This window comes from Varroa destructor, unplaced genomic scaffold (genome assembly GCF_002443255.2).
Source record: "Varroa destructor unplaced genomic scaffold, Vdes_3.0 BEIS01000004.1, whole genome shotgun sequence".
NCBI classification, from domain to species: Eukaryota; Metazoa; Arthropoda; class Arachnida; order Mesostigmata; family Varroidae; genus Varroa; species Varroa destructor.
In genome coordinates this window covers 31,343,766-31,368,358 of record NW_019211457.1, presented here as the reverse complement: position 1 = coordinate 31,368,358, position 24,593 = coordinate 31,343,766, and the positions used below count along the sequence as shown (strand labels likewise).

The 24,593-nt window shown below is 40.8% G+C and overlaps 3 protein-coding genes and 1 long non-coding RNA gene across 7 annotated transcripts in view; 1 reads left to right on the top strand and 3 right to left on the bottom strand.

The window, feature by feature from the left end:
- Positions 1-24,593, bottom strand: part of LOC111249646 (uncharacterized) — a 183,081-nt gene that overhangs the window by 105,346 nt on the left and 53,142 nt on the right. The gene's annotated exons all lie outside the window — the stretch shown is intronic.
- On the bottom strand, positions 1,791-23,071 carry LOC111248828 (uncharacterized). The gene is made up of 4 exons (XM_086986258.1): positions 21,824-23,071; positions 7,749-7,944; positions 6,947-7,169; positions 1,791-5,841 (listed from the first exon to the last, which is right to left on the bottom strand). Exons 2-4 carry the CDS (start codon positions 7,808-7,810, stop codon positions 5,776-5,778), a joined length of 351 nt encoding a protein of 116 aa, XP_086842384.1. The 5' UTR covers positions 7,811-7,944; positions 21,824-23,071; the 3' UTR covers positions 1,791-5,775.
- Positions 12,887-24,593, bottom strand: part of LOC147756084 (uncharacterized) — a 31,398-nt gene continuing 19,691 nt past the window's right edge. Inside the window, exons 3-4 of the mRNA XM_086986257.1 lie at positions 17,002-17,140; positions 12,887-13,068 (exon numbers count right to left, since the gene is read on the bottom strand). Of these exons, the coding sequence (XP_086842383.1) occupies positions 12,918-13,068; positions 17,002-17,140 (290 nt within the window). The 3' untranslated portion in view covers positions 12,887-12,917. The remainder of the gene's footprint in view (positions 13,069-17,001; positions 17,141-24,593) is intronic.
- On the top strand, positions 22,757-23,385 carry LOC147756085 (uncharacterized). Its single transcript, XR_015325864.1, has 2 exons — positions 22,757-22,863; positions 23,181-23,385. It is a non-coding gene; the product is annotated as an uncharacterized LOC147756085 (long non-coding RNA).

Genomic DNA, 24,593 nt, shown 5'->3' with positions numbered 1-24,593 from the left:
GGACACTGAAGCAAGACTACACGCGATGTTTGTAGCTAGTCCTTCAAAGCTACTGAGCCCTATTTATTCGTTTGTGCAGCGGCTTTATTCACCGGGTTCTATCGGCTACGACCCCAGCAACTGAACGCTATCGACTAAAGGAAAACTGGCGAGCTGAAATACGTTGCTCGGATGGAGAAGGAAGTAGATGAAAACACCAAACAAGGAGATGCTAGAACACTAAATAAAGACATGGAATGATTTGCAAGTGGCAATAAGATAAGGATAGACGGAGAGAGGAATTGTGAGCTCGTCTGGGCGTTGAATAGTTGTAGCTCTGGGCCTAAGTGGGCCATTTGAAGTGGACTTTGAGCCAGGGGACTGTACAGCTGGATAAAACTTCCGGCCACGGCGGTGATAGCCGGCAGTTTGGGAAGCGATTAAGCCCAGCAGTTGGTCTAGAGTTATCTAGAAGTCTAGACGGATCTAATGGGGAAAGATCTGTCATGGCTAACATACGCAGAAAACCTTAGAGACGGTTTTACAGGGTAGCTAGCTGGCATTTCAGAAGGAGTTTGAGCTGGGCGAAAAAGGCGAGAAGGATCTTTCCAGTCTTGCGCATCCTATGAAATACGAGAAATAAGACTAAAACTTCTGGACGTCAACGTAGGACAATTGACTTTGTCACATAAATGATGAATTGAATTTGTACCCCCCTATGTATCGGTGTGCGTGGTTTATACATTTTAATCTCTACTAAGCCTTTTCCAGCTAACCAGAATGAAATAGAAGGTCCTAGCTACGGGCCGGATTGATCTGAACGGAGCGAATATCTTCTTTAGACAGACTAAGTTGAGATACTGTATAACAATAATCGAGGCATAGGGCAACATGGTGCCGTGTTGCCGTGGAGATACGGATTCATTCCAGACTGGAAAAATAAACTTGGTGTTTTATTTATCTACATAGGACTTTTCGAAACGATGTCTAAAATGGCACAGTTACTTCCATACATTAAAATCATATGTATCAATTTGTACTCAACGTCTCTTTAGTTGTATGTCTTCATAACGACATACTGTAAACCAAAAATCAAGATTTACTTCTCGAAATAGATTTTGTATAAATATAGATAGACATAAGCGATCGATACGAACTTGTGTTTGTTCTCTAAATGGATATCCTCAAATGGATATATAATAAATGGATAAATAAATGGATATCAAAAATATGCACGATAAATATTGCGCAACGTACAGGACCGCAAAAGCTAAACAAGAGACAAGTGCTTTAATCGCATCGGTCTCTAATAGTTTCATATCGACGATTTGAATCTAATGTGTAAATATTTTGATAATTTTTGGAGCTCGGATTGAAAATCAGGCTCGTCAAGCACGGTGCGCCTCCTTGTTCCCTAAACATAGCTTCTAGTGAAATCATAATAAAATGGCTGTAACCATATGATTGTAACAAATGGTTCTACGATTAAAGCGAAACAAAGATATAACCTTAATTATTTTGTCTACTGAGCTAACAGTAACGACTGAACATATGATCAGACAAATTCCCATACATAGTCCGCCGAAAACATTGGAAAATTTTTTTTTGTGTCGATCGGAAACATTGTCCGTTTAATAGATAAAATCAGACAATTACGCAAAAAACGTTTCTGACTTGTATAGGAGCTGTATATATATAAATGTTTGTGCACGTGCTTAAGACCTCATTGTGCTGGCATTAGCTGAAAGCATCGATAGAGTCCTTGATGATTTTTAGAAATTTCGGCCACTAAAAAAGAAACATATTCGACCTTTCTCGTAGAAGTCAGTGATATTTTATTCTTATACTGTCCCACAGGAAATATCACAATAAGCAATACCTACATGAATAGATACTGTGCGAGATGCTCTCTGTTAACTAAACGTATCTCCTTTCTGTAAAAATTGCTTGGTTGATTGCCTCTAATAAGCTTTAGGTTATACTGCGTTCTACGCTTGCCAATAGAGCCATGTTCACACCGAATCAATAAAAGCCACTCGACGGTAATATCGCTGTAAATGACTAGTGAATCAAGCTCTACAAAAATGGACGTGAGCGGAAATTCTGCCATACCCTATCTTTGCATGTCCAGTAACATGTCCTTAGCTAAGATCGATGAAATCTATCTCGTTCTATAGTTTCGATATTCACACGTGTTTAGCGTTTATGCCGCTGCGAAGCGTACGTCAAACATTTTATCTAAAAGTCTACGCTTAAAGCAAATAATGCAGCCGTTTCGCCATATTTAAAAATCGCATTTTTCTATACTCAAAGTTCTTTTCCTAGTGGAAACAGCTTTTAGGCAATTACCTCTGATTATAATATTCCTTATAAAAATATAATACGTGCCAGTAACGCTTCACGTCGCTGCCGTCTGACAGCATTTGTGCCGCTGGAATGGCAACCGAGAAACGACTGATTTTCAGGGCCAGCCCCCTGTTGCTCCCCGCCACTCAGACCAACAGCTTTATATTGTTTTGTTTGAGCTGGGTGATAAAAAAGAAGATAGATTCAAACGCTAGTGGCTTCTTCCTTTTAGGAACACTTGTTTGTGGTGAAGGAGAATGAGGTAGCGAAACAACCTTAAAGGGAAGAGCAATCCGAAAATTGAGCCATCTTTTTTCTGTCCTTTATGACCAGCAGTCAGCGCGGGCAGCGGGCGACGTTTTAGTACTTGGTAGTAGGTGGTACTACAAAGAAAGCCTAATGCAGGTGGCAGGCCTTTTAGGCGAACGGAACAGGGGCAGAAGAGAAAAGGGGGCCAAAAAGGAAGCAACTGAAAGAGCGAGAACTAAAGAGAGCCTCAGGGAACTGAAAGGTCTTTTTCGCCTCTGACAGTGACAAAATACAGCAAACTCCGGAGACGGGGGTTAATCCAAAAGCAAAACAAGGGGGCAGAGTCGGTTGTCAGTAGTGATAACCAGCGAATACCTGTCAGAGAACCGTCTGCCCCACCAGCAACGGACCGAGAGTCAGTAGCAAAGCTTTACTCTGACTAAACCTGAAGTCTTTGCTGCTTGGCTACCGCCTGCTATTCGCGGGAACATTTGCCAACGTTGAATGACCCGAAGGTCAGGCGTTTTGTAAAAGTGCGATGCCGGGTGACTTACTACCGCCATAGCTACTTCAGACAGAAAAGGCAGGGAGAGATTTTCGATGATTCGATGACCATTGCATCAAGAAAGTTATAATACCGGCGCTGAAAATCAATGAACAACGTGCCCAAGACGGTCACAAGCGGGTCTACAATGACTACACCCGCAGTGGATGTAGTTCAAAGGAAATCGACCTGTTATAGTGACCAGTGATAATATATACTTCTGTCAAAAAATGCATTTGGTTCGAGCCGTAAAGTCTAGGCCACGTTGTATGGCACTAAAGAATTGGAAAAATAAAAGGTAAATATTAAATAAAGCTACTGTAGTTTCTTGTTGAATTATTTCAAAATGTATAACTAGTTGTTGATGCAGGCCAGGCACCCGGCAGTTCCTGTCCAGGAAACCCGGCAATCGTTGTAAGTCTTTCTTGAACTTACTTAAATTTTACAATCATCAATGTCTAACTTGTGGCACACTTACCGAACATAATGTTTTCTACTTTAATTAATTTATTTAGAAAAATAATATAAGCTTATTTTTACGTTACGGATGCCTTTCTACCACAGCAACATTCGGTAACTGAAAACAAAGAGAGGTTTTTTCAACGTAAGTCTTATGAATGACTCTATTGCACGATCTAAAAACTAAAGAACATATAGACATCCCTTATCCAGTCCGTCCGCAGTTACTTCGTGGTATTCCATGGCCTGATACAGTTGGCCGCTCGTGATCCGCAATTTTTTTCTGTTGCAGCAAAAAATAAGAAGAATGGAGCGGACAGCAATGAAGCCATTTGAATCCGTTTTTTTTTTTTCTACCATGGAACTCAATGGACGAAGTCGGAAAATGAAGTTTGGTTTAAAACTTTGCTGCTATTATCGTGACCCAATCGGCCAGTAAGAACCGGTTTATACGTAATAGTGTTGGCGTTGACGCCTGGTTTTTCACTTTGAGTTCACAGGAGAAGAGGCAGAAAAAGGAACGTTTGATTGCTGAGACGCAGAAACTGAACTCAATGGGTTCGGAATGGCTGGCACCAGTTGAACAACTCTGTAGATTTTCGGCTTCCGATGCTTTGGCGATGGCAGCCGGCTGTTCGTCCTCTAGAGCATTGGAGGAAAGGCGGCATCGGTGGTGGTAAACATGATTTGCATTTTATTGAAAATTTACTTCATCCCCGGTTAGCCCACACGTGATCTCACTCCGTAGTGCGGTCCATAGCTCAAAATTTAACGTGGAGTCCGCCTTCTTTCCATAGACCCATGGATTTATTTATTCAACCCTTCTCTGCAAGCGATCGGCCAGCGAATAGTCAGCCACTCAATGTAGGGCTAATATATCTGCCGCCACTGGAAAAGTTCGTCTATCACATAACATACAAGCATACATTTCTATCGGAAAGCGCAGAACTCCCCATTGTAGACCCGCGACCAGATCAGGATTTGTGCAAGCGCTCAACTCTTGTATCAATCCGCCAACAACATAATTTACAGAGATTTAAATGTATACTGTTTTCTAGGATCGATCAACTAGGTCGCCGTTCTGTGGTTCACAGTGTTGCCATATCAACGCTTTACTTTTCACACCTAACCAATTCACGCAGTTAAACCTGTGCGGAGGCTTCGGCGATGCTACAAGTTATATCATCTGTGTACCTCTCTCATTCGGTCGACCAGAAACTAGGACTGGAACGCGCAGCTCCCGCCTACTGGCAGCAACTTACCTAAGCAAAAAGACACAAAAACTGTCCAACTCTATCGGGAATAAGTTAATCTTCGCGACAGCCGCCATCTAAGGATGAACAAAGTTGTATTAGATTCTACGATGTAGGTAGGTTTTCAAGCAACACTGTCGTGTTCCGTAGACTGGCCGCTGCTTCCTTCCGATCCGCGTATGAGTCTCTTCTTCGATGGTAAGAACTGGGGTAAGGCCATCCAACCACTCAGAGGTAAACTCAACCAGTCGATTCAGGAGGAAAGAGAGAAACGAAAAAAGGGGGCGAAATAAACTAAGCGCGTCGATCCGAGATTAACTTCTCTCTGCAACCAACTCCATGTGATACTAACCACCACCGCGACGATCAAGCAAGTAGAACGAACCTGAAAGCGGAGTAGTGAATCGAGGTGGAAACCGTCGTCTGCAGCTGTGAGCGATGTGGCTCTGAGGTGCCCCGAAGCCTTTGTTCCTACGGGAGTAGGCTACTGAAGGGCGAAGGAGCGATGGAGATGGTGCCGATTGGTTGTCACCTCAATGGAAACTTTGTATTACGTACATGTCTTTGGATGCGTCTTTCGCCGTTTTTCGTAGGTCGCGTCAGACACTCATGTCAAACAATCGTCGTTGGCGGTGACGACAATGGTCTGACGTATAGACACTGCGGGTATTAAAACTGAGAAGCTTGCAGCTGTGTCGTTGAAGGGTGAGTGAATCGATGTGGGTGTGCTTGATTGCTGGCAGACAGAACAGGCAGTCTCACATAAACTGACAGGTCTTAATCAGGAGGTGTCGTATAGTGCAGTAAGGAACAGATCCGTAGCTGGTTGACTAGTTCACTTTTTCTTTTCATTGTCCTCCGGAACGACCGCTGAAACTGTTGCAGTCCTGTCATTGCTCGCTTGATACGTAATCAGAACGCCGAATCCATAGCAATGTAATAGATCTATGTCAAGTAGCATGAGCACCTTTGTTTGCCATGAATACCTTTTTTTTGTTGCTTTTCTTTGACCTGGCATGAACAAAACAGAAGAGAAATAATCATCTGAGCACATGTGAGCATGTTATCAGCGGCTAGACAGGAAGTTCTGAGCTTTGTGAGCTTATTAAGCTATTATTGAAAAAATAGGAATCGAAAATATGGCTGTATTTAAAAGTGTCAATCGAGAACGTATTTTGATAGATAAGCTAGAAGCTGTTGCAGCCCTTTTGAAGGCAGTTTTTTTGACGTAGCGCATTCAAAAATAATGAAGGCACATAATGCTGAATTAGCTAAATCTTGAGGAGATTGACACATCTGAATGATGCGTGTTTTTTTCACGCGCGATAGGAAGGAGCACATATGTGACCTTACGATATATGTGAAATCGAGGAAGCTGCAGTATAAGTTAAATATATTGAAATAATAGTCAATTGGAGTATTAGGACGCAGGCGAATTTAAAAAGCTAGCGCGGCGTTATTTAGATACAGTCGTATAGTGTGTTTAGATGTAAACAATTTAACAGAAATATTGCGTGGACTAGGTGGCAATATTTTTGTCGTATTTTATCAGCTTTCTTACGAGAAATGCTGTATAAAAGGTCGACTCATATTATCGCGAGATAACCTAATCGGCTATGCTAAGTAGATACTTATTTACGTTATATAATTTTCGACATTTTGAAAATTCGTTTTGTTCGGTCTTTTAAAGGACTAAAGGCTTGATATCTCCTAGTGGCCATACGTTAGCCAGATGTGTTGTGTGTGCGTTGCAATAAGCAGGCGCACTATAAAGAAAAAGATGACCAAGTAATACATACAGAATATATAATACAGGATATGAGACCGACATCTGTTATAGGGTCGATATTGATATTAAAAGCAAACGTTGCTATTTTTGAAAATGAGAATCCTTTCAGGCATCCTTATTTATCAGTAGATTTCGCGCGAGCTGTTTCTGTCTGCTGACTGGATATCTCACTTGCGATAGGTGACGTTCTAGATCGACAACGTGAAGTGCTTCGAAAGCTTCAACTTCAATAAGTAGGTTACATGACGTGGTGGTCTGAATGTAACCTTCTGCTTTTCCTTTAACCTGGTTTATGTTCTTAACGATCTTTTTGAGCGAACGACTCACGTGTGTCAGGTGATCCCGCAGTACGCACCTTCGACTCTGGTGCCCTACTAGACCTTCAATTTCGCGTTGCGCCTCTGCAGGCGGTGGCTTGGCGCGTGAAGTAAATGGCACATGTGGGTTGACAACGAAAAGCCAATGATGCGAGAGGGCACAGGCTACGTTGGCAAATACGGGTAGGAGTCTAAGGAGTTTTCTGAAAGATAGCTCCACTGTACTGAACCTACTGACAGGACAAATGAGGAAAGAGCAGAAGGAGCAAAGATGCTAGTACTGTTAATAGATATTTTCGGTTTTTCGTTTTACCAACGGAATAGAATGCTTGCTAACCATTATATTTATATATATATACATCTCACTTGCGATAGGTGATGTTCTAGATCGACAACGTATGCATATATATATATATATATATATATATATATAACGTTGTGCATATCTCAAATAAGGTCACACTTATGTGAGAAAAACTTTCATCATATATTTTATCATAGATATGTATCAAAAATTAGGATGACCTTCATCTGCGCACCTTGCCAGTAAGATACGGTAAATTTTTTGGAAATCGATTTACAAAAAAATGCTAATGTACCTTATCAATTTACATTTTTTCCTTATACAACAACCCGTAACAGTACAATGGTGTAGTTAGCGAATACCCTTAATAAAAGCTACACTGTAACTTAATGGCAAGTTCATCTAGATGACAATTACTAATGTTTGCCATAATAGAAAAATCACAACGTGCAATCCTCATACGAATGAAGTATGTATGTAAAGAAGTTTGTCTGTTCAATGAACTTACGAAAAAACTTTTTTCCTGAACTTCTCTAATCGAACAGTGCTCAACGAGGCGGCACTGCGCATCCAACATGTACACAGTGTGCACTAGACAAGCTTTAAGATGGAAAGACCTAGCGACCGGCCAAATGAAAATCAGGCATAGCGAGGTTGTGTTGTGCGGCAATTTATTGCACCCTTTTGTACAATGACAGCAAGACCTGGTACATATATAGCAAGCGAAAGGTTGAAGACACAGATACCGTAAGATTAAGATGTTATACTGGAGAGGAAAGGCGTATGGAGTACGCATAGAAAAGCTGCAAAGTGTACAGCTCCATTCGCCTATAGTTAGGTCCAAAGGAAAAGGTTTTCATAAGGGTACAAAGGGATTTCTTCGAATGGCTCTAACTCGTAAAAAGAATTGAAGGCATGTCGGTTTTCAGACATGGAATTTCGTCGAGGATAAAAACACTAACCTCGAAAAATCAATGAAGCCGTCAATGGTACTTACGCCTAACAAGGGTTCGTACTATACATTTAACCGATAAGCTTAGAGGAGGACTCAAGGTTTGTTGATTATTAGAATAATTACAAAAGGATGCGTGACTCATTTTGTGGGTGGACTGACCCATTTTATCGTGGCCATTTCCTAGATTCTTTACTACAGAAATTATCAATCACATTGGATCAAATGTTTCTTAGAGGAATTTATTCAGTTCGAATTACTTCAGCTGAACCACTTGAGTACTCTACATGCTACATTGTCCAATATATCGAAAGAACAAACGCGGCACATCTTCGAAATCAGCATCTTAAACTCGTCTCTTTGATACATGCTCGAGTATTCATTCACATCTGTCTACTTGCAATATTAATAGCAATAATAATAATAATAACTAATCAGAGTAGTGAACGTAAGCTTTCAACCGTCGTGTCGAACGGAAATAACAAGTATATATATGTTGTTCTGATACTGACACCATAAACTGAAGACTACTTGTACCGACTGGAAGCAATTTGCAACCACCATAAGCCTTTACGCGACACATGGTTCCAAGTCGACCTCTCTTTCCATGATCAGAGGCTCGCATGAGAAGCGTTGATGTTTCGTTACAATTGTCGCTCAGCAGCTGTCAATACATCTAGTTGCGTTCGATTCCGCCGTATCAACTAAATCATCCTGGTCCTGGTTGAATCGCCCTGCTCAGGAATGCTCTACCAGTCACAACCAGCCTCCCGAATCTAGTCGAGCCTCAGCTGGCGTACTATTTCCTTCATTTTCTTTCTATCCTCATCCATTTGTAATAATGTTTTATGTTTCCTCAACGTTGTTGTAGAATCTCGCCATGCTATGGAGTGTTGTGTACATATCCATGGTGGCAAGGCGGACAGGCGTTTAGTGAGGTTGTCAATGGCAGTCACTTCAATACTTCACCGAGCGATACCATCTCCTTGATTTTCCGAGGGAGCTCCATTCGCCCGCTGCTGGCCTGGCGGGCTACGTCATTTGTCTGTGCTGGGCAACTCGATTTCGAGCTGAGCAGTTGCGGTAGAGGTGGCCTACTTCCGAACTGTGTCACAGCTGTGCACACTTCTCATTGAAGGGTTCCCCATTGGCCAAAAAAGTAGCCGTACCGATGCCTACTAGATCTCGTTCAGCCTATCGCAGTTTACAACAGCACTTGGTTCAGAGTCGGCGCGAAGTTTCGTACGGGAGACAGGAATAGAATTTCGATTGAACAACGGTTAGCCCTGCCGCTGGTTATTGTTGTAAAATTGTTTAATACTGTTATAAAATCACTTAATACGCCGTTTCAATGTACAGCGTTTGCACGGCGCGTTTAACAAACACTGGAAGCAGATTTGCGATTTATCGAAGTGCGTCATGTGTCGTGATGCGAGCTTAACGAATATCTGAATAAGTAGCTTTTTCTTCATCTAAATGAATATGTTGTATTCTTGTATCGCTGTAAGTACTTCACTTGAAACACAATTATGCTGTTGGGTTAGTTTATCCTACGCATTTTAATAAACATTCAGAATTGACTGAAACATACGGAAAACCTATATGGGTTAATTTCTTGTTTACTCACGTTCTTTTCTCATTCATTTATTATTGGTAAGGTATTATATGGTATTATATGCAACTTAATATATATTGTATACGTACGCATATTATTGGGCCTTGTTGGGTCCGTTATCGACGTGGTCATCTATGATAATACGCTCAGGCTACGTAAAGTACCTGGATGACTAATCTCACATTTTTCTCTCTAACCTTCGATCTAACGAGTTCTAATGTTGACTAATTAGCGAACGAGAAATTAACGTATCGTAGGAAGATCGGTCAGCGTTTGCCAATTGGAACAGCTACCTAATGACCAAAAGGGTTCCGAAAGTACATGACTTAGTGGAAATACTCCATCGTCTTAGACCCTAAATAATGACCCAACCTATCACATGTCTATCTCGGATACTCTAGATTATGTACTTGGAGGCGTGTAACCGTTAGGTGAGGCGTCAAATGGATTACGTAAAGCTAAACGTCGCAGCCCTTCATGAAGATGATAACAATGTTTCAATAGTCTACGGCTAAATCTATACATTTCATAACTTTCACCTCAACATAGTTCAACTTTATCTCTCAACTTAGTCATATTTAATTTCCCTTTACCGTAAATATATGATAGCGTCATACGATTTCGATCACATCATATCGCATAGATACCGATGAAAAATGGAATCGCTAATTTTTAGCAGTTTGATAAGAAGCTATTTACGAGGTAATTGCACATAGCAGATACACAAAGTTCTAAAGGGAACTGCAGATAACTTGGAAGATGCCGTTTGAGATGAATGCATGTTTGAATTCATCTCCTCGATTGGATTAAGTTTATTGGCAAAACAAAAAACGCATGAGCTCATCTAAAAGTCTCTTTTAAAGGGGATTAGGAGACAGGCGAGCAAGCTAAGTACGTACATTGCTGCTGTATGTAGTAAAGGCTTACAAATTTAAAAATCGTCTCTATTCAACACAGACTCGTCTGTCTAAACGACTATAATACGTTGAAACTTTTGATACACAATCGTAGGTAACTTTCTACGCAGATTACTATGCTACCTAGCGTTTATCTCTCAGAAAACACTACTCATCGTAGTAAATAGCTATTTTTACTTTCTTTAATTAGACATGAATATTATGTAGTAGTTGTTGCGTAAATTAAACGAAATTCTAACTTGTTTTTTTAACTTAACTCTACCATATATCCATCAACGACCACAGTAATACGCAGCAATACGAGTCTGTTTTCAACGTTTGTTGCCGCGATTCCCGTCGAATAAGAGTTGACGCTTAATTTTTTCAACAAATCGGTTGGCCTGCAGACATAAGCCTAACAAGCGTTGCTTTGCCCTTCATGCGTCACCTCCTTCTCCTGTATGTGACACAACGTATATTGATTCTACTCTGTCGTGAGTTATCTCCCTCAATATTCTGTGCGCTTTAGCATAACACTACACCGCATATGTATATATTCTACGTGTAGATAAAAATAATTTCCCCCGATCAGGCGGATTTTGGCAATATAACGACCTGGCGTAATGTCTTGGGGGGATATGATCACATGATGCCTACGATCGATGTAAATGCCAGTCAATCGACAAATCGGCACCCCGCAAAAAAATTGAAAGAAGGATAAACCTTATACTAGTTCATTAAACACTCCTTTAAATATACCTGCGTACGTATGAACTACTTCAGTGTAATAGGTGCACCGTTTCGGTTGTACTTTGATAACGCCTGTTTTCTTGCTTTTTACGTGCGGTGCTTAAGCCGTTGGGTATTACTTTAGACCGTTGATCTCCACCACTAGACGAAAAGTGTCTGCGTTTGTGTCCAAGCCTAGACTATTATGCGTCCCTAATCTTAACATAAAACATGTTACTCACTGCACTATCACGAAAATAACGTTTTATGCAGCCAGCATTAGGCAACAGTTACCAAGCAATGCGTTTAAATGAAATGTCTCAAGTTTTATGTATTATTAAGTCTTTCTTCAGGAACTATGGCCCCCAGGACACGTCCACGTGTGGCCTTGCACTTAACCCACCTTGCCTCTTTTTTAAATTAGTATGTAGATATGTCAAGACTACGCCATCACCCGTGAATAGCCTACGCGGCCGTAAATCGGCACGTATGGCCTTCACCTAAGCAGAAGACTTTTTGACCTTGAGGTCCGTCCACCAAATAAACGAAAGAACTATCAATCTGTAACAGTCGCACGGACCCAAAACGCCACGCAAAAGGTAAGCGTGGGGAGGGGGGGATACGGGCATCTTCATAATGCTGAGTAAAACACCAAACCATGCAGTTAATACATTCAGTTCTCTGAGTGAATTCCACATTGGAAAGCTAAGTGAGCACGTAGGATTCATTTCAAGAGAAACTTGGAATCTCACTGTTAACTATGTATTCTATTTTAGTACATTGCTAGTTGTTAGCACAACGGGGCATAATGCACAGCGTTTCCATAAAATGTGACTGAAAAATTGTCTAATATTCGAGTCTGCGTTTCGGCTGTAACGTCTCAGAGTGTACGACACGTCTGAATTCATAATGTATATTGCGGACTCAGTATAGATACACTTCGGGTCAAAAGAATACGAAAATCAACTCTAACGGAGTAAATAATTGAGGTTAGTTGATCGCGCATTAGGCACGCGCACAGACACACGGCGCATCTCTACATCATTCCAAAGCCCCTTCTGAGCCCGAAAAAAGTTCCGAATCCATTTAATATTTTGCCCAGAAAAACGGGTCGTTATTTTATAGGTAGTTAACGTTCGCTAGAATCGATATCTGTCATGATTTTCAGGTTTTACCACAACTAAAAGCTGGTACTGACTCCTTTCGTGCAAAGGGTCCATGGAGACACCTCAATGATAACTTGGCACTAAAAAGATTTTCAATGTTTAAAGCTTCGTTACTGTCAAAACAGTGCAAATTACAGATATCTAATACAAGCCGCTAAGTAAAGAAATGCCGCTTACAGAATTCCTATAAAAAAAGCTAGCATATTTTGTTAAATCTTGTCTTTGATTTGAAGTACATACAAAATTAAGCTTCTTATCTTGCTAATCTTCAAGAAAAAACCGGATAAATAAGGCAAAAGCCAGTGGGCTTCTCTTTTATTTATGCTAATCGCCGGCATGTTTTGGGTTGCCTAATATCCGCATCTTTTGCCAGGGACCTTACAGGCAGCACCCTGGCTTCTGATGGCCTGTCTGGTACTTTGAAACTGTGACTTAATCGCCGCATCGTCATGGAGATACGAACTACGATCCTAATAAGGTCAAAAACAAAAAAACAAAGGATTCCCTCTCCTTATCCAAAACTCATGTGGTTGACGTCAGGCTCTCTAAGTAAGTATCTAAGGCATTCTTGCGCAGCAACGTTACGAGGCCTACCAGCAAAGCGAAGCAGCTGAAAGTTTTCTGCAGAAGGACGTTCTTCTAAGAATCAATAATACGTTAACCATTATGCTCGTTGAAGTGCCTCCTCGCATATAATATTTATTCAGGGTCCTTTTAAGCAGCGTCCTAAGATTGACTCGCGTACGCCATTCGTTCATCTTCATGAGTTGCTTCCAAATACATTTCAATACAGTCCAGTATGACGCGACCTATCATCTTTAGAAATATTAAAACAAATAAAATTTAACTGGCTTGGTACTTGATTTCCAACTAAATTGGTTGTATAGCGGGTATCGGTATGTAAACGAGGATAATCAAAGAGAAAAGTGTTTTACTTAAAGGTCTCTCCAGCTCCCGATCTGTGCTAGTCGTGCATTAGGTCTCGTGTTATAGTTTATTCAAACAGTTAATTAAGCACCAATGGGGCAACTTGCAAGCGCTTTGTCACCTTGACAATAGTCATAATAAGCTGAAAATTTAGCACCTAAATTTACCCCTAAATAGTAAAATATCGATTTTGTAGACTTTAGAAGAAATGGGATATAGTAACATTTAGGCTTTGATAAAACGATCTGAGGCGAAACGGCGGGCGTTCTCGCGGTGTTTTATTGGTGCGAATGGATTAATGTGGATAATGGATTAATTAATTATTAAATGGAATAATGTAACTTTCAACGAAATGTTGTGCTTTCGTATTAATTTATTCGAATCCCTGGATATAGGAAGTACCTCGCGAGGGTAAGTCGAGTGGAGTATCCTGCCTTCAAAATGTTGCCTGTTTTTCCCCTTCTTTTTCATTCCGTTTGGCATGATCTCTTTCTCACTTTCCAGTAAAGCCGGTATTGAGTGCAAATAGATATTTACGACAGGAGGTTCTATCTTTATGGCGCGAGCTGCTACCGACTAACAGCTACCGTTAGCGCCGGCTGCTATTGCTACCAGCGAACTACCACATATTCCGTTTGGGGCGAAAACTTCGGCAAGACCGACCCTGGGCAAAGAAAAAGAAATCAGGACTTGATTGCACGATCGTGGCTGAGTGTAGCGTTGTCGGGCTGGCTTATATGCCTGCGAATCTTGCATCTGTCTTCTGGCTTTTATAACCTGCTGCATGTTTGCAGTAGAACCATGCGAATCCCAGTACAAAACATAATACGGAACGAAAATGCTGTGTACCTATCGCTATGGTCCTGTAGAAACCACTTGCTGCATTTTATGTTTCACGATCTATTTTTTACGTATACAAGATACCGGTAAATTACGTCGGGATGGTAACACTTTAGTGATATGGCTATGGCTGGAGCGTGATTTCATGTGGTCGAAGTTCAAGTCGTCATTGTGTCCGTGCCATGTGTTGTCCCATAAAAACTATCTGTTTGATCGATACGTGGAAAGAACTTATTGCAGGATATCTCGTAAAGAAGTAGTTTCAAAAGTTTGGTTTACTAAAAAGGAAATGTATTGTGCTAATTTCGTCGGGAGTCTGACAAAGAAAGCTTATAAAAATAAGCTTATATATTAAGAACTTTGTTTCCACTGCACTGCAGTCACGATGAACTATATGGTTTGGGAAGTTCAACCATTAGACAGTATCAGCATTATAATCGTTAGCACAAAGTAGGACTAGCTCAGTTTACATAGACCAAATGACAGATTAGCTATCACGCTATCCGAAAGAATATCAGTACTCTTTCACGTTCAATAATTTGTAATTTTAAAATTATTCAACAGATTTATATCGATCTCCCAAAAGGATTTTTTCGTCGACACCAAAAAGCACTTATAGCACATAACACTTGACACGTGTGAATATTCAGTTTGAGTTCAGATAAAAGTCACTGATTCAATCGGATCTACACGTACGTATGTACTTGAATCAACAGCAACCAACTTTTAGTCGAGGTGGTGAATATACCATCAGGAGAAACAAATTTTATTAAAGTATATTTACTTGTCATAATTCACTCGGAAGTTTGTGTACCATCCATTATTTTTTGTTTGCCAAACACTACGTTCGTCTCCTATCATAAAATTAAAGCGCCTTCAGTAGTTTAAAAGGTGACCTTCGAAATCCCTATTTTTTGTAATTAGCGCCCGGACGACGGCGACCTCTGGTGGCAGTTGTATACTGTGAAGCCTTTTCCGGCAAATGCCTGTTATAATTTGACGGCCTCAATCATAAGTATTCTATGTTCAGCCTGAACTGCATCTATGTCTGTGTGTATTTGTTAGTGGAGTACTTCTGGAGAAGAAAAAATGTTTTGCTAATATCACTGGGGTAGCTGCAGCGACCTCGCATGAAACACGACGCGTTGAAATTATCCTAGCCACTTAAATTCGGGCATCGTGTGCTGGGTTTCGATAATGCCAACAGAACTTGGGTGTGGAAACTTTGGATGTTTGGTATGGTAAACGATGAATAACGCCAAGCAGAACATCGGATTATGCTGACGAATGGCAACTGAGTTGCTTCTATATACGGGTATTTTCGGATCATTGTTTGTGCTACATTGCATTGGGTGCGCGTGTTGATTCGATACGATAATTATAAAAGCGCTATTCATATAGCAGCTGTAGCAAACGCCAGGATACTGATAGCTTTCGTTTGGTATGGACATCGAAAACGCAGTGTACGCCAATGCTGTAAGATCGTTTTCCAATAAGTAACATATGCCAACGGTAACTCTGATCGTTCCTCTGCCAAGATAGGGACCAATGTTGAGTACATACGTATTCAGTACAGCAGAAAAGGCTGTGATAATAGTCACGCCAAACAAACATGTTTTCGTCGAAAGCCTGTTCATGCTAATAAAATCTACTATTTAAAAAAAAAAATGAGGCATTGAATTATTTCCCTGGAAATTGCGTGCAGAACCTCTTATTCCGATTTTAGTGCCAGGCCCATGTCGCTACCTCGCCAACCAATAGAGCAGTAGAACTTACGTATTGTCCCAAAATAATCAGTTCCTTGTTTGATTTCGCAATCTAAACTTAATAAAAATGTGCGGCTAACGAATTTGTCTCCTTTGTTTTGAATGTCCACATACCCCAGTTACAGATCATATATATGTCCTAGTATGAGACAACATAAGTTCAATCGGAAGTTTTACTCTTACAAAAAATTCAGAGTACTTATATTCATCCGGCAGCTGACTTCAAGTTCTAATCTGGTAATAATAATAATAAGGTTCAAATCTGCACTATATTTGTAGCTGCCAATACGTGGTATCGAATAATGGACGATCCGCGCTATCTTCAAAGACAGCTTGGTATAAAGTTACCTAATTGGCGTCAACAATCGGCTATCGTTCAGACCAGCTCCCAGCAACGTGTAAAAAAATGATCTTATCATAAAATCCTCTACGCTATTGATCGCACTTTTTATAATCATTTACCGGCTTCATACCAATAAACTGTTAGCTAGTATGTTTCAATACTTTATCGGCTACTAAAACTTGATATATACACTGGGCAGCGAACATTTTCAGCTCGTATCCCAGATACGGTTAACGAACATATTGAGATAGTAAACAATAGCTTCTTCGAACGTATGTCCACATTGTAATTTTCCATACAGTTACTGTCTCATTCTCGAATCTGGGCTACGTATAATAATACCAACGTGTATATATAAAAATATTTGTATTGTGAACCATATAAATCCAGGAAGTTAGTTGGCGCGAAAAAGTCAATCATCGAATAAAATTAAGATATTGCTTTTATTAGAAAGAGCTGTGATTATAGATAGAGAGATGATGCATGATGATCGTATACCGCCAAGTTAGAGAATATGGGTCGTTTACCTTAGGTCCACCTGGAGTTCTACAGGAATCTTAGATGGATCAAGCATCGATTGCCACACCCCGAGTTGCATTTTGCGAGGTAAGAGGAACAGCACAACGTAGTCATTGATCTCAGGGGCCAACTTGATGGCCGGAAAGCCTGCGGAGGTATTTTTAATTATGCCTGGTTCTAGCCTAAATAACTGCGTAGTAAACTTTGCCCTCTAATCACGATTGTAAACAACATGGTCTATGTCGATACTCCTGTCTTGTCCGGACGATATGTCATATTATGCCACTGAAATTGTGTAAGTTTCTTTCAAAAACTGCCAACTATAGTTCGGTGTAGGAAATTGCGATGTCTTTGTTTAATTTCAAATTTATGTACATATACGCATTCCTACTGGGCTACGTTTTGAGGCACTTATTTTTACGTAAATCAGCATCGAAAGCAACCGATTTCGTATGAGTTCGAAATGCGGTTGTCCATTTAACTCCTGGTGATACTCGAACAAAATTCAATGTAATAACTTCTATAAAACTTAATTTTCTCCCAGTTAGCTTTTCAAAATGTAGCTCTGCGGCGGATGAAACTGCGGTAGCAAAGCAAGCTACTTAGTTTGCTTTTTTATCATTATTAACAAATTTAAAAAAAAGACGAAATTTTAAAAAAGTCAGCTGTGTCATATTATTTGACGTATTGAAACTTGGTCAAAGAAAGAATCAGTTGTGCGACTAGCGTTAGATCTCTGACTCTTACGCGTCTCAAAAATCCGAGAAGTGTAGGGAGAATAAGATTTTAAATCAACATTTCCTTGCTAGAATAACCCGTACTAAAATGCCCGTATAGCGCCGCCTTTCTATTTATATATATGCATGGTTCCTACCGTATCGTGGTAAATATGGCGAACAACGGTACCAACGGCAACAACACGACAACCATCGGGCACGCCTTCTTCTTTAGTCGACAAAACGCTACTTGCAGAAGTTTGCCAACATCTCAGCAGCAGAAGGAACAAACGATAATAACAACAACCTCTACGGTGGCAACAGTAGACACCACGTGCTGACTGACAGGCCTTCATGTGCGCAGTGCCATGCGTCACTTTCTCTTTCCACAAGGATTTTTTTTACTCTGCCTGTAATAGTGCCGAACTTCTTTCCTGACGCTTGCATATACACGCGTTACTGCCATAAATTGATACGGTCATCATTGAAGTACAGCATGGGAAACTTCATGCGGATGGCGTGCCTGCCTGTCTGTGGAGCTGTGCATATATATCTCAATTTATCTGTTAATCAATCTTCTTTTTTCGCCTTTTCATACGTTTTGCATACTGCCTCTTTTGACGGATCGCTGCCAAAACCGATAAAACAGGGCAAGAAAGACCGATGACGCCGAGAACGTGTGACGACATCGCTGCTACGTGTGCTTAGCCGCCGTGGCTGTCACTCTGCCAATGGGAGTTGAGGCCATAAGGGGCAAACGAAAGGAAAGATACCAACATTGATGAGACAAGCGGCCAACGGTTGCGTACCATGCACAGCAATGTGCAATTTGTAAATGTCGGGAAAAAGGGCGAATTAAGAGTAGGTGTGTTATCACTCCGAGCCGGCAGGGCGAGCCCCGCGCGAATTTTCCTTCGTGAACGTCAATTCGTGAATACGGGACGCTAAACAAGACAAGTCTGTCATAAGAGAGTTAATCATCTGCCCCGGCGGAGATTGGCAGTTGTCGTTAGAAAAAACAAACGCGTACTGTTATTTCCCCTTCTATAAATAGTAGTTACGGAGTGGACTGAGAGGAATGGGTTTGAAAGATTAAATGAAACCAAAAGAAGAGCCAGCAATATGGAAGACGGTTGAGGTGTAACGAAGCGAATTGAAAGGCAAATAGGATTAGGCAACAGCAGCGAGTTATGATACCGACTTGTTGGGTCAGATAGTTCTCGGGCATACCAAGAAGTTCTCCTTTTTAAGTTACAGATTTGATTAATGGCTGTCTGACTGATGCCCGGCTCTGAGAAAAAACAGGCTGGCAACGTGACAGTATGTAATGACGGGGCGGGATGTATAATACGCTGTATTTTTTAACGAACAAACACGTATGTTTTTACTGTTTTTGTGCTGTTTTTGTGCTTCTAACGAACACATCGAAACAAAATTCTTATGTAACTGGAAACCCGTCCAGAAGTAGTCATCGTAGTTGTGTGAAGAACGTGACAAATCTTCTTTACTTAAATGATGGTCATGTCTATACAAGATGGGTCTCTATTATGTCCGGGAAGTCGTTGCTATTGCTCGGCAGGGCCAGAACTATTAAGCCTTCAAGAAAAAAAGAACAATTCTAATACGTTGAACAAAACAGAAGCCCTATAAAATATGGACGAAATTCTGACGACTTTTAATAACAAAAAATCAGGTTTTTCCATTTCAAATGAACAGTACATGCACCACACCGGTTTTGCATTAGTATAGCAAATAGTAAATTACAGCTTTACTCCATAAAAGAACAATTAAAATTGTAAAACTAAGGGGTATTCATCTTTATTAGCTAGTCTTAATAGCTAAGCGAACACGTGTCGAATGCGGTGTTAGCAAAGGCTCTAAAATACCTAGTTATAGCAACGGTGACAAAAGAGCAAAAGGACCAGTAGGAGGAAATACTTCTTAAAAAAAAAGGTGTCACATCAATTTTACTTGAAATTACGACTCTTCGAAAATGACATTCATAGATAATATATAGATAACGAGATGAAGCCTGACGTAATACTAAAAAAAAAAAGCTCTAGCTAATCGTGTGCCTTCGTCTTTTTGCTTAAAAATTAAATTACAGATACACCGCAATAGCAAAGGCGTCAGCCGAGAAAAGCGCTGGAGGTAGCATGTAATATATTAGTCAACGATTGCTAACGACTGTAAACAGATTTCTTTGGCAAAATTTATTACCTCTCTTCTGAGCTGAAATCGCTCGCGCTGACGGCCAATCTAAAAGCGTGGTCGATACGTCGAGCGCGTTAGACTCAACGCAAAATGGCAGATATACGTAATATATCAAGCTGATTTTCTCACCCAACGCATTGCCAGTTGCCGCTGTGATCACGCCTGTTAGCCATTGGTCAATGTTACAAGTCACAAAAATCCAATCTATCCACAAACGGAAGCGGCGCCTTCTCTTTATGAAGTTCGTTTTCGGACGCTAGCCGCCGTACGTATATGACGTGCGTCACATGATCGATGCGTCAGGTTTTACGAAAGCGTATACCGATTATAGATTCAAACTGCTATGTTACGCTACTGCTTTTCGACCACACACGATCTGGCATCTCTGTTTGCTTGGGCTGTGATGAATCGAGCCTATCGCGACGATGTTATTTTTATTAGTAATCGATTGTTAGTGGCACAAAGCACAATGACCTTGCGTACTTAGCGAAAATCTGCTTCTATCTGAAATGGATTGAAGCAAAGGATAGGAAAGACAAATCGTTTCAGATGTCTGAGGTAGCATGAGAAGGGCGCCGGTGACCGGTTCAGAAGTGATGCCTCATCACCCATCGGTCAATCTGCAAAGCTTGCTTATTGCATACAGGGCAAAGTGGAGCTTTCAATCTTAATATGATCGAGGATGTTAGATCACAGGAGACTGCCTCGAAATTGTCGGTCGGAAATAGCCAGCTTGGATTTCTCTTATCATGCGCGACGCTTTCAGTCGCTAGTCAAGCACCAAGGCTGTCTTTTGTCTGACCGCTATATTTAGCGCGTTGTCATTAAGCTGAAGCTGCCAGCCAGCCAGCCAGCCAGCCAGCCAGCCATCCAGCTAGTTACATAGGTGTTTCGGATTTTTCAACTGGTGTTGCCATCAAACATCGCTTCAGGCTAGTAGCTTTTTTCAGTAGAAGTGTATCTACGCTCAATTACTACGAAAAGCTATTTTTCGTAGGCAAACACTGCAGGTATCACTGCAGCATAACGAAGCCGCCGGGCAGACAACCACTTATACAAATTGCTGTTTAGGTTTGTTTAGACTTGCCTACTTTGTCGCTCCATAAAGTCAATAAATAAAATTAATAAATAGGCAGAAAAAATCCCAGAAATGGTTTACATTTCTAAAGTCAAGAGAGACCGACCCAAATTCTTGGCGAACAACTGCCAAAAAGAGCTGCATCTACAAGCTCTTATTCAGCGGCCTCCGAAGTTGAGCCTACCGAAATCCGCTACCAGCTGAACAATACGGATTTTTCGCCGTTCGATCGACAACGCCAACCAGTATTACACTGCGAAAATCGGTACGTCAAAGAGAATTACGCAATTGTACTGATGGAAGATCTACTATAGAGAAAGCGGACAACATAGACGGTGGGGACACTGAGAGCGACGGCGTAATGTAGGCAACCACACAACCGGATTTGCCTAGGAGGACAACCTAAATCGCTTGCCTTTTTCGCTTTTGATCAATGCCCAGCCTATGAACACCAGACATCGACGACCCTTTGTAAAAATGGGTTTGTAGAATATGGTGGTCACGTCATATATAGTGGGAGCTTACAGGACTTACAGGACAAGGCAGGAGCCATAATGTTCAAAAGGTTTTGCCAGAGTGACTCGTTTCATCTAAACGGAGGAAGCTTGGGTTAATTATAGGGATGACAGGCTGAACTTCTGCGAGGTACATCGAGGAAAGTGTCAGAAATACATTAATCGTTGTAGCCAAGCTTAAACGTCTGCAGAAGCTATTGAAAAGTGGACGCCACTTCTAAAAGCTAAACCAATAGCCATCTCCAAGATTCAGATTCACTAAGAAAATTTTAGTGCCTAAGACCTAATCAACCTAGTAGAGTCTTACCTATTTTAAGACTGGCAGTCAACCTTCAAACGACGACACGGAACCGACGAGTGTACCAGCTGTCCAGCGCACCATCGTTCGTCAAAAACATCTGCTAAGCGTCTCGCCAGAAACAACGCTGGCTCATTATTGCTCATTCATCAACGGGAAAAACAGACTAAAAAGAGAGAACTAGGCTAGTCGGTCTTTACGACGCCCGCTATAACCGACAGCAAGTAAAAACGAATCAATAGGATATATAGACCACAGTGTTAGTAGGTTGCCTTCTATGAGCTTCATCGGCTGATTTGCAGAACGCAAGGATGCTAAAAATAGAGTCTCATAGCCTCGTGCGATGAAGGTCTAATTGTATCAACTTTGTCAGTTTTCAACTATCGTGTTTATTAAGTTATTAAATTGATCTGTCGTAGCTATCAATGAACATAGTAAAACATATTATTGTGCTAATCACAAAATTTTATTATAGAATGTATACTTTAAAAGATACTGACGCTGTCTTATGTACATTTAAATGGAAATCTCGCACAAGCCTTGGCAATGTTTACAAAGAAGTAAACTATTGTGGCTGATTATTAAAGTACCAGTTTTTTATTATTATTCGAGCGAGCGAAACTTTTTAGATGGCTTATTATTAAAAGCGAAAAAAATAGTTAAACCTTTGACAAACATAACAAGTTCGCTGGAATAAACCGCTAGTCTAGCTATTGGCCATGGCTCTTGTTATCGAGAATATCGAGTTAAGGCCAATGCAAAGGTGCCGTTTCAACTGTGGTGACAGGTGTCCTTTTTTAAACAGGTTACGGCAATTGCAACGTACATTTTCGCAATCATCATTACTCAGAGACTAGCTGGTAATACATAGGCATCACGTATTCTTACTTGCAACTCAATACGTCAACGATAATTTCATTCACAAAACGAAGCTGCGGTCGATTTCAGTCCATCCAGTTTGTTGCCGTGAACCTCTAAAAGGAAACACCTCGCATCACGTTCCATGAATAAGTTCCACTCAGGATTCTCTCATTGACCATTTTAGGGTGGTAAGCAATGTCCTTTTCTGTTGACAGTATTATTTATAAAAGTCTGTCGGTAATATATATTTGACTTTACGGTCGAACCTAAGACGTTCGTCGCGAGGTGAGGACATTGCAACGGGACTTACGTAAAACAAAGAACTTTGTGACGATCCGCAGCGAATTAAGAAAATATAACGATTACAGTTAAATCTTTCTGTGCGACAACTTACAATCGAAGTGACAACTTTTGAGAAATTCACAAGTAGACCTGATCCAGATCTTAGTTAACAAATCAAAAATTTTAATTAATCGTCTTGTATTTCTTTATCGGAAAACCGAAGGGAACATCATGGATTGTAAGAAAAGGCCAAAAATTACTGTTCTGAGGCGCAGCAGAGACATCGGTTTGAATTAGAACAATCGGAACCGAAGTAAGTTATCAAAGAGATCGGACCAAATATAGTTGATGCAGTTGGCTTACGAGGCACCAACTTAATTAAGTAAGCTAAAATGACAGGTTAAGAAATAAAAAGCACAACAAATGACCGCTCATTTCTTGTAATAAAAATGTTCATAATAATTTGTTTTATAAAATCTGAGATTTACATAAAGATTGTTATTGAATGATACAAATTCTTCATGTTTTCCCAAATCAGATACCTGTCGAATTTTTGTCGTACATTTTCAACAAAGTGCCCGTTTCGTTTGAAACTGGAACAAAACTTAATGTTAAGGCTTGTTTCGTTCCGTCCGTAGCTCGAGGTGAGCGAAAGAGCTGATGCTATCGGGTATGTATGTATATATATTCATGTAAGACGTGTGAACACGCGCCGTCGTATGCCACGGTGCAACGCACTGTGATTCCCTTGTTAGAGTTGGGTTTCGATACGCAATGCAGTAGCTGCTAAATGACATCTACTGCGTTTATATAGCGCTTCTCGTTTTGATATGGTCCTTAGCACTGGCCCTACCGCTACTATTGCCAATATACCGTAACTGGACAGGATGTCAGATGTAGACACGGCCAGCGGCGAATTTGGCATCTTGTATGTTTGATCATTGGTGTCGCCCCAATGCTACGTTACACGTGCGGCACTTTGTCGTTCGGAGCTCTGCTTAGATCTGGGCCCTAGCCCCATCGCTAACGCTGCCCAGCGTTCTACCCGATAAGCGTTCCGTAACGTATCGGTGGACAATCTGACGTACGCCGATGTGTAACAATTCGCAGAATGGGACGGAAGAAACACTATTTTGAAAACTTATTAATTATCGATCCATAAACGTTTATATTTAGTAGGATCCGCGTGCAGTCAACTATAATATGATCTACGTTTACTAGTCGTTGGAACCGTGGCCGGTTACTAAACCGTATTGGACCATTTGATGAGGTGGGATTTTGTTGTTCATGTTTGATACACGTTATACGTTGCAGAACTAATTCAATTTTCCTGTTGTAGTCCAGTATATGTATAATAGTGACGCAATGCTATTATTAGTGAACGTCAGAAAGATCGTGGCGAGATTTGATGCTGCCGAAAAAACCGATGCCTCTTAAGAAGCTTTTCTTTCTTTTTTTGTATCTTTTAAAGTAAAAGGGCACCTAGTGCAAATGCGGTTCAACTAAAAAACAACAAATTTGTTAAGTTTAAGCTAACAAATACTTCTAAATCTTCATCCAGACACGATAATAGTCCTAGCTAGGAAGCGGCAAGACGGGACCCCGTCTGTTCTACTATTCCTTATTCTAAAATTCG